At 27.3% G+C, this 11611-nt stretch overlaps 1 protein-coding gene across 1 annotated transcript; it reads right to left on the reverse strand.

Annotated features, from left to right (window-relative positions):
- Nucleotides 1-2708: 2708 nt before the first annotated feature.
- On the reverse strand, nt 2709-9915 carry LOC101497749 (vacuolar-processing enzyme-like). The gene is made up of 9 exons (XM_073368373.1): nt 9661-9915; nt 9366-9522; nt 8355-8541; nt 8213-8261; nt 6952-7022; nt 5697-5747; nt 5372-5509; nt 2964-3147; nt 2709-2867 (listed from the first exon to the last, which is right to left on the reverse strand). The coding sequence occupies exons 1-9, from the start codon at nt 9913-9915 to the stop codon at nt 2826-2828; spliced, it is 1134 nt and encodes a 377-aa protein (XP_073224474.1). The 3' UTR covers nt 2709-2825.
- Nucleotides 9916-11611: the final 1696 nt, after the last annotated feature.

The raw sequence follows: 11611 nt of genomic DNA on the forward strand, positions 1-11611 counted from the left end.
TTCTTGTCAGATTTATCATTTCCCCCCTTTTTAGTGCTATCTTTTTCACCACACACATTATTGGTATAATTTCCATTCACGAACTTGAAATTAGGTGAAAATCTATGTTTTTTTTATAACATATGTCTACAATATGACACAAGTTTTCCACAATGAGTGCAAGTCTTGGAATTTTCTTTTCATTTTCCTTTTCAAGATCTTTTCTTTGCATTAGAAGCATTAACAAAAGTTTGTGTATGTGTTCTCACTTGTTACCCCATTTTGTCTTTCTTGTTGGAGGACTAAAGAAAAGACTCTATTATGATTTGGAAGAGGCTTGATGAGCTAAACTTGATTTTTAACCACATCAAAACTTTCATTCAAACCAATTAGAAAAATAATTAATCTATCTTCTTTGACATAGGTTGTAGAGGCACAATTTCATTATGGTGTTGGGAAAAAATTATCCAACTCTTCCCACAAAATAGTTAAATTTGCGAGAAAATCTAAAACATTCATATTAACTTGTGAAAATCATTCATTCAACTTGATTCGTGCTTTGTTGGCACTATCCTCGAAAGAAAGACTTTGAGTTATTTATGATGAGACTAAATTAATGACTCATTGAAGAACAAGATTGTTGCATCAAAGGTCGTATTTGTGAGTTGGCTTAAAATCACTTGACATAGGTAAAAATCAATTTTATTCTTTCCAATTATTGCTTTGGTAATTGATCGAGCCCAAGAATTGTAATTGGTTCCTTTTAGAACCAGGGCAATAGTGATAGTATAAGGTCCCTCACTTGGATGAATTTAATAGGAACTTCTTGTGGTTTGTGCATGATCCAAATTTACATAGTTGTTGATCCAAATAGCCCAAATTTGTGTTTATTTGAACTTGTGTTTTCATAGTGCCATTTGAGCATTGTCCCTAACTATGTGGCAATCAATGTCCAAATGCTTTGTGATCTCATGAAGTACTAGATTTAAAATGAAATTAAAACCTAAACTACTTCACAAATGTTCAAATTAGAAATCAGATGGAGTTTAGAAATATTACAAAACCTAATAAAAATTGATTAAAGAAGTATAAACTAAAATTAAAAACCTAATTTCTCATATTAAAACCTAAATTACTTCAAATTTCAAAACCCTTGAATTTAGAAAAATTCACTAAAAACCAGTTTTAAAAAAAGCACTAGAAAATTGGTTTGAAAACTGGTTCTAATAGGAAAACCATTTCAAATGAATTAATCTAGTTTGAAAATATAGTAATTAGATGCTAATTACCAGCGCATTGCGTGGATTTATTTTTGTTTATTTAATTTAAGTGGATTTTTAAAAAATAAATATGAAGTTTTATGTTCCAATTCCAATGATCCACAGTTTAGTAGTTATATCAATAATATATATACAATTTTACCAATATAATTTATAGAAGAGAAATATTATTATTAGACGAATGATTTGAATAAATAAAGAGATAGACTCAATTAATATTGAGATAGATATGCCAAATGTTGAAGTAATGTATTTGATAATTGAAATTAAGAGATAAACTCAATTGATATACAATTGAGTTATACAATTTATTACTTTATTGCTAAAACTAAAAATAATTAAAGTGAAATACTTGTATCCCCGATTTTAAGTTTTTATCTAGTATAAATGAAAGAAATATAAAGATAATTTTGTTAAATTAATTTTATCTAGTATTAATATATTTACCATTATAAAAAATATAAATTTAAAAATGTTACTTGTGAATGACGCATGTGGTATTAATTAGATAGTATAGTTAAAAATTAAAATAATCAATATGGCATTAAAAATTTGAAATTAACAGCGACAATTTTTATACAAAAATGTAACTTATTATAATACAAATTAAAATTTAAAATAACTCAAATATTACATTATTGTGAAAATATTTTAGATCTTATTAAAATTAAATAAAGTATATATATACGTGCATTAATAATATTCAAAGGAGGAGGGAGAGGGCGAGAGCTATGCTCTCCCTTCCCTATATCCGTTCTTGAGTAGGGACCAAAATGTTAGTAATCAAATGTATTTTGAAAAAATTACAAAATCTTAAGAAAAAACCATAATTTGGGATTTTTTTTTTCAGCATCAGTGGATGAAAAAAAAATTAAAAACCTCAATCTCAATCTTAATTCCAAATCAAAAACCCTTCCACCCTCTTCTTTTCTCCTTGTTTTCTTTGCGAGAATTTAAAGTGATTATGTTTTAATTCAAATGAATCATTGATGAATTTATTTTATAAAATTTGTTCTAATAAAAAATAATTTTGGCTGTATCTATAAGAAATTTTTATTGAAGCAGAAAATAATGTTTGGTTGAAAACAAACATGAAAAAGAAATTGGAGAAACAAAATGAAAAAAAAAAAAGTGACGGAAAAAAGAAAAGTTAGGTTTAAAAAAAATTAATGTTTATGTCGTTTAATCGATGATTATCTACATAAGATTTTTAAATGAGTCATGACTAAATTGAACTTTTGTTTTGTACATTCAAGATTAAAATATCATATTTATCCATTTTGAAATATTTTGAGTGAAAATCTAGTTAGTACAAACAATTTGTTTTGGGGTTGGGAGTGACAAATTGTTGAAAATGATGATGATATTAATGAAAGATTGTTGGAAATAACGATGACATTAACGAGAGTTAATATTATTGTGAATTGAAAAATAAAAAAGTCTCACATATGAGTGATATCACATACTAGTAGTATATATAACGTGGAGATATGAAACTTGAGGTTTGCTCCAATGGGTACACAAATTTTATAAAAGAGAAAGATCACATGCAAAATTTAAGGAAATTTAAGGAACACGACAAACTTGAGATGCCGCTGCTGTTTTTTTCTGCACGATAAAATTGTGTTAGCAAGCAATTATAATAGTTACCATGTATGAGACCAATGACTAGCATATATATATATCAATTAATATTTTTCTTACAAGTATTCTAAGACAATTCCAATCATCTACAAGAGGTTGAGCATCTGAACGGAGATTTGCCATCATAATAGATCTTGTGTCTTCTCCAAACAAAATTTTCCATATGAGATATACACTCTGGTCCTCATGTTTTCTACGAGAAATTTCATCATCTAACTCAATTTGAGCTTGGTGCCTTTTCCAACTAAAATTATTCAAAAAAATTTGTCATATTAATAGTGGAATAAATTTTATGTTCAAATTTCAATTAAACAAATAGGGAAAATGGGAAATATTATGAATGTTTATAGTAATTAACCTCTCTCTCTCTCTCTCTCTCTATATATATATATATATAAGAGTGGGAGCCACGACTGCGTTTTTTTTTATATATATATAATAACTATATATTATTAATTATTTTTTTTTTATATATAGTAAAAATAAATTATCAAAATAATATTGATAAATTGTTAAAATATCCTTAAAGGGATGCCTTTTTAAGGCTTTTTAATTTATATATATATATATATATATATATATATATATATATTATCAATTATTATTTTTTCTATATATAATAAAAATATATTATCAAAATAACAATGATAAATTATTAAAATTTTCTCAAAATGGTTTTGAGAGACTGACATCACATTTCGCTTTCCCCCTCTCCACCATGTATCTCTCTTCTCTCAAATCTCTATGCTCAATTTGTTCTCTCTCTTATAATTTATACTAATAAAATACAATAAAACTAATCTCTCTGTATATAGTATATAGATAAATTATCTAATATCGAAGGATAATCTAACTAATCTACTAATCTCGAACAGACACTGTAACACCATAGTTAGCAACTCAACTATTAACTATTAGTAAACTTTTTAACCATTGATATATGACATAGTAAGATACTATTTTTTAATTGGAAATTGTTTTAATTAATATATGTATTTTTTTAGGAGTGACACAGTGTTTAAACATAAAAATATTGATGCATTTTTTAAGAAGAATTTTTTTGATAAAATGAAAATCGTAAAATAAATATATTTTATTTGATTGAATTACGTGAAGTTCTAAAAATTTGTGCAAATTTTGTGAAATTGTAAAATTTGTGAGAATTAAAATTCTAACTTTTGCAACTTGTCTACTATGTATGAATTGTATGAAACTCTAAAAAAAAAACTATATGACTTTTAAGAATTTCAATTATAATATTTTAGTGTCACTCTCCCGATATTTTGAGCAAGATCCGCCACTGCCCACAATAAGATGATCTTGACTATATACTCTACATTCATGTTTTCTATTGTAGGTGTTTAGATTAAGAAAAATAATCTATTAATGGTCTAAAACAGGTTACACAGGTTACACTGTAAAGCTGACCGTAAAGAATTCAAATTCTAATAAAAGATCGAAATGAGAATAACCTTAAGTTTCAGGTAAAGTAAATGAGCATCTTGTTGACTTGTTGTCATATTAAATGGTTTATAGGAATGCTCATGAGTTGCAGTAGTATTGAAATGATAGTTATCTTTCGCTGGTGATAGGTTAGTACCAAGATATGTAAAAAGTAAATCGCCGGCCATTCTCATATTTCCATATTGCATGACGTGAGAATATCTGTCTTTATCAGTATAAAATGTTCTGTTCCAAACCTGTACACACTAGTGCAATTAAACCTTGTTACATCGGTTCTTATGTACATGTTAGATCGGTTATTTGTGTGATCTAATATCAAGCGTTGTAATAAATAGTTAATTATAAAATCGGCTAAAATAACAGATGTAACAAGTAAAAATTCAAAATTGATTTATTACATTGGTTATTTTTGAACCAATCTAACAAGTCAATTCAAAATTGATTTATTACATCAGTTAAATTTGAACCGATCTAATAAGTCAAATTCAAATTTTATTTATTAAATTAGGTAAATTTGAACCAATCTAACAAGTCATATTCAAAATTTAACTAAATTTAATATTTCCTTCATTATAGCAATTAATAAATCAACTAAATATCAATTGCATCGTAGCATTGTCACAACAAATAAGTAGAACCAGAACACTAATGTAATCAAAGTAAATATTATTGATAATGTAAAATTTATTAAGATAAACTATCACTATTACTGTTTTATTAAGATAATCTCAGTCAAATGTGATTTTAGAGAAAATATAAACTAAAGTTGTGAAACTTGCAATGCCTTTGCCTCTTTGGCAAATAGTTCATCAATGTTAAAATCAAGTCTTGGGTTTATAACGACTAATTTCATTGATAAGAACTGCATATAGTGATAATGTACAATGAGTTAGGTGGACTTTAATTGCTTTTAAAATTGAAACCATATTATAAACTAAAACTCATCAAACACTGCTAAGTTAATGTCTAAAAGCATGAAAATGAAGCATGACTAAAACTCTAACCTCAACTTGAAGTTGAAGAGACTAAACATATAGTTAATTATTTCATCAAGCATTTCAGCTTTGCCTGCAATTTTGTTGCATCCTGACACTAAATCTTGCAAATACTTCATCCTCTGACTTATTTTTTTCCCTTCTAACCTACACCAAACAGAACATAACAGAACGTTAGCATCTATGCTAAAAAAAATTGAGGTAACATTAATTTTGAAATAATTAAGTAAATTTTGATCAAACTCATTAACCACTCGAGTCTAATCACATACAGGCAGAGCATGTAACATAAAAAATAGTATAAATTGAAGTTGATCTAGGCAAGAGAATTAACCTCAAGCTATTTTTGTAGAAATGTCTGATGAAGATGTAATCCCACGAATAACTAATGAATTTCAGTTTTAGTCAGAATTCCAAAGATATATATGAATAACTCATTGTGCTATGTATCATAATATATTAGCCACATTCATGAAATATGCGTTGCACAACACTATGTGTTTGAATAAATACATACACAATCCCCTCATTATGCAAGCTTAGCAAACAATATAATAAATTAATCAAACAAGGTCCAGTGAAACCATATATAAGAGGGAAGACTTAAATTAATTTATCTTTTTTGAACTAGCTAGTGGAGACCCTATTAGATTTGATCACTCTGTCTTATTTTTTTAATCACTACTTTAATTTCCCAATAAGCCATTGACATAAAAAAAAAAAACATATCTTTGTTTGACCAATTCATTTTTTTAAGATGAAGCCTTAACATATATATAATCATAATAATCTAATCTAGTATAATATCCTAAACATATGTCCTTTGATCAAGGTGGAAAGTTTCATAGAACATCAAGATGCATGCATTATCCAAGGGAAACACCAAAACCAACTAGCAGCATGTTCTTCAGGAACAACTTCAAGCACAAGTCCTTCTAGTGAGGCTAATATTAGTATAGTTTCATTACAAGGATTACCTATATTTCCAAAACCACCTGATAAAACAGCTAATTCAGATATACACAACAAACTCTCTACTTCTTTTTTGCTATTTTGATGTATACTATTGTCAACATCCACTTCGAGATATTAAATTTCAACTATCTTTGCTCCCATGTTTTATTCAGTTTATGTAATTGATGATGCTTCATGAAGGTAAACTCAATCATTGAGGAACACTTTTCTAATAATTAATGTTACTACAGTTTTAGAATCTAAGCATTCTCCTAGCAATAGTATTCCTAAGGATTGGTCAAAGAAGGGTAAGCAAAATTAGCCCAAATTTGTTTATCTTATGGGGATGACAATCCATAGCAAAATCAGCAAAACCAATCCTAGTGCACTAGTGTATTCAATTTGAATTCAATATTATGATTCAAGACTTACTAAAACTAAAGTTGCGCTAGCTTTGATATGGAGAAAGATATATCATCACAAAGTTTATTGTAATATAAATCCATTCAAATTCAATTCAGGTCTCTGTAATTACAAAAAAATACATAGTTGAGAAACAAATTAATTCAACAATAACACAACCATGTCCATTTGAGATGTAATAAGTTGTAACAGTAAAAGGTCACATTACATACATGGATTGCAAGTTTCTTAAACCACCAATTGCTTGCAATATCTCACCACCAATGTCCAAGCTTGACAATTTCTTTCATAAATAAACGTGACAAAAGATTAGAACTTAGCACCAAAATAAAAGTGTTGCTATTAAGAGATTAAAACAATCAATGCAAATAGACTCCCAAAAATACCACTGTTAGATTATCATATATGATTTTCTTAAATATGACATTACATTTGGAACTAATACTATGCTAAACATTAGTATTACAAGATGTGAAATGACTTAAAACAATCACCTCATTACAATTTTAGTGAAGGGTGCTTACTTCTGAAGATAGTAAGTCTATTAAACACAAACATTCCAATGTTTTAATGTTCAGTTGATACTTGTTAGGATCGTTTCTATCAATCTTGAAAGTAATCACATATACTATTAATGTAGCTAAGTTAGCTATACAAGCTTTTTGTTAGTTACACAAGCATTAAAGCATCACAAATCACAGTGCGGAAAAAAAAAATCAAATAAGAATGTAGATTGTGTACCCTATTTTGTTGTTTCAAATCACCAAATAAGAACTTCAAGGAGTCTCTTGCAGCTACATCTTCCAATGGCTAATGCAATTTAATCAAATACAACCGAAATTCAAGAAGGAATGGGATGGGTAGGTTTAACCCTATGCGAAGCAATGAAAACCGTTTGCAAAGTAAAATCGCAAAGCTAGGGTTTATTGTGCGGCCACCAGAAGTGAATGGTGTAGCCGGACGTGTACGACGACGGGGCAGGGTACAAGCAGAACATCGTTTCTTTTGGAGGAGAAGCACACTAGTATCTATAAATAAAGAAGAAGCATAACACTTACGAAAACATATACGATAGTGGAGAAAGAAGAATCAACTACGGTGGTGGCGGAACTCTTACGGCGGCGATGGTTCACAACGGCTGCAGAGAGAGAGAAAGATAGAAAGGATTTTTAAGCGCGAGATTTTGGACTCATTCGCGAAAGAGAGATGAAAAGTGTAGTTGTGAAATAATTTTGGATTTTAATATTCAGAAACTATATTTTAATACACATGTTAGATGGGTTCTATGAGACACGATCTAACAACGTTTGAGTTAATTGCAAAATTACCACCGCCTAATTTCTTAGATTGGTTGGAAAACAACAGATCTAATATCCTTGATCTAATAAGGTTAAATTGCACTAGTGACATTAATTGAAAGTATTAAATATTGAATTGACATTATGTATGTATACAATTGATTGAACGACTTACCTTCAAATATTGTTGATTCAAAGATTCAGATTCTCTATCATTTTGTTCACTGGTCCATAAATAAAAACAAAAAATATGTAATATATATTTATAAAAAATGGAATAATAATGATAATAATAATGAACCTAAATAAATTCATACCTGTCTTCAAGCCAAGAAATGCTGTACAAATTACCCAAACAAACTGTATATTGAGGAGGTGGAGAACTTTGCCTCTTTGGACAGTAAAATGCGTAACTATTCTCAAATGGATTGGAAGCTGTGGTTGCATAAATATTCAGATTATTTGGAAGAAGCCCTTGAAACATGCTCCCAGCATTACATGATTCTAGGTATATCACCTTTAATTTATTCCATTAAATTAAAATAAAACATTTTACGAATTAATTAAAATTAATTGAAATTAAAAAAAAATACCATTTTATTGTAATTGATTTTCGCTTTCAATGTATTAATGAATCTGTCGGCATATACAGTTCTCCCATCTGGCAGTGCTGATAAAATAATAATAATATTTTTAATTTTTAATAATTTTAAGGTTAAATTATCGCTTAACTTAATTTCAGGGAGTCATTTATCTTTTTATTTTTTTATTTTTTTAAGTTGATCCTTTATTATAATTTTAAGTGACAAGTTAATATTTTATATTTTAAGATGTCAATAATATTGTCTTGTTTTGTTTTTTTTACAAAAAATCATCAAAATTTTCAAACAAAACTAATAAAATTCATTATCATCTTCAATAAAATACAAATTTAATCAAATTCATAACTTAAATCTTGAAATAAACTCATATTTTCATTCTTTATTTGATATTTTTGGAGATGAAAATATAAGTTTATTTGAATATTTGAGTTATGGATTTGATGAAATTTGCATTATATTGAAGATGATTATTAATTTTATGGGTTTGGGTTGAAAATTTTGATGATTTTTTTGAATTTTTGTAAAAAAAAAAGGATAACATTATTGATAATTTAAAACATAAAATATCAAATTGTTACTTAAAATTAAAATAAATGACCAACTCAAAAAAAAAAAAAGATAAAAAACTAAAACGTTAGTTGAAATAAAGTTAAAAGACTACAAATGTAATTTAGCCTATTTTTAATTTGCAAAATTTAGGAATAAAAATGAACAAATATTACTAACCTATTAGGCCAGTGTTACCATGGCCAGAAAAGAAAATGAAAATGGTATCATCTGGGTTAGTATCCAGCACCTTACCACTACCTCCCTTAACACCACTTTTTTTTCCGCTAAGCACTGCGTAAAAATTTTCTTTAGTTGCATCCTTTCCTGTATAATCCTGATAAAAAATTTTACTTTAAAATATGATAAAAAAAAAAAAAAAAACTAATTTCATATAATTGCCAAATTAATTAATTGAGTGAAATTAGTACAATCACATAGAATTACTTGGATTTTGATAAAATTTATACTTTACCTTGGGAACATTAAAATAAACATTTATCCCATGGGGTTTATTAGCTATATAGCCGGGGTGTGGATTTTCTTTATTATAAGCAATATCATCATACATCATAACAATGATATTTTCATCTTTAAGACCACCAATTCTTAATACTTGGTATGCATGACATACATCAGCTTGGTGTCTATAATTTCTATAACCTTTGGAACCAGCAATTAGGAAAGCCCATTGTACCCCATAATCTTCTTGACCCTTTGACTTTGTCATTGTTATAATCATACATACTTTCACTATTAGTGCAACAACCCAAAACCTCATTCTTCGCTCCATTTATTTAATAACTTTTTTAACTTGATACGCTATTACATTAAGAGTTGTGGGTATATAAATATATATATAACCATGAAATTAAATAATTATCAAAATTAAATAAGTAGAAAATTTGAAATATGTATTAATTTTTTTCCTTAAATCTTGCATCAATTATTTTATCATTTGATGGTTGGATATATATATATATATATATATATATATATATAACCATCAAATTAAATAATTATTTAAATCAAATCATCGTTTCAAAACAAAATCAAAATCAAATAAGTAGAAAATTTAAAATATATATTAATTTGTTTTCTTAAATTGCATCAATCATTTCATCATTTCATGGTTGGGTATATATATATAACCATCAAATTAAATAATTATCAAAATAGTATTAAATCATCGTTTAAAAACAAAATCAAAATCAAATAAGTAAAAAATTTGAAATATATATTAATTTGTTTCCTTAAATCTTGCATCAATCATTTCATCATGGTTGGGTATATATATATTAATATAACCATCAAATTAAATAATTATCAAAATTAAATCAAATCATTGTTTCAAAATCAAATAAGTAAAAAATTTGAAATATGTATTAATCTGTTTCCTTAAATCTTGCAGCAATCATTTCATCATTTTAATTCTTATTTTTTTCCCATTTCGGTCTATTTACTTTGCAAGTTTAGATCAAGCTCCTCTTCTAAATCATGATAAAACTGAGCTTAATTTTGCTTAATATCAGCATATTCACTTTAAGTAACTTGAAAGATAACGAGTTCTTCAAAGATACCATTTTTATAACCAATAAAACTTTTATCTTGAATGGCATAAAACTAATATCCTTTTGTATTTGACTTATATCCCAAGAAAACACATTTCTTGACACGACTATCAAACTTAGACCTGTGTAAAACAAGAGGTGCTGAATAACATAAGCATCCAACAACTTTAAGATTTCTCATACCAGGGTTATTGTTATACAAACATTGATAAGGTGCTTATGTTTTAGCAAAGGAGTGGAAATTCTATTAATAATATGCACAACATGACTAATATCAAAAGTCCAAAATTTCTTAGGCAAATTGGATTTAAAAGCATGTCTCGAGCCACATTTAATATGTGTTGATGTTTTCTTTCCACCGTAACATTATGTAGGGGTGTTTCAATACATGTGGTTTGAGGCACAATACCCATATTAGAAAATAAATCATAATTAGAAAATTCCAAACTATTGCCACTTCTCAAAACCATAACTTTCTTATTAAACTAATTGTTGACAAGCTTAATAAAGGATTCAATATAACCTTTTTGTTTCAGATATGTTTTTCATAAAACTAACTCAAACAAACCTATTAGAATAATCCAAAATAGTAAGAAAGTATTTAAAATGACGATGAGATTGGACAACAAAGATCCCCCATATATAAACATGTATCAAATCAAAAGGTGCACAAGCACTATGATAACTATTAAGAAAAGATAACTTTTCTTGCTTAGAAAAATGACAAGTAATATAAGGAAATTGATCATTCAAAATTTTCATACAATTGTTACAAGCATGGCCAAAATGAAAGTGACATAAGACTTATTTGGCAATATTTATAGTATTGTGATTATCAAAACTATTTATAGCAAA

The sequence above is a fragment of the Cicer arietinum genome, chromosome 5 (assembly GCF_000331145.2).
Source record: "Cicer arietinum cultivar CDC Frontier isolate Library 1 chromosome 5, Cicar.CDCFrontier_v2.0, whole genome shotgun sequence".
Lineage (NCBI taxonomy): Eukaryota > Viridiplantae > Streptophyta > Magnoliopsida > Fabales > Fabaceae > Cicer > Cicer arietinum.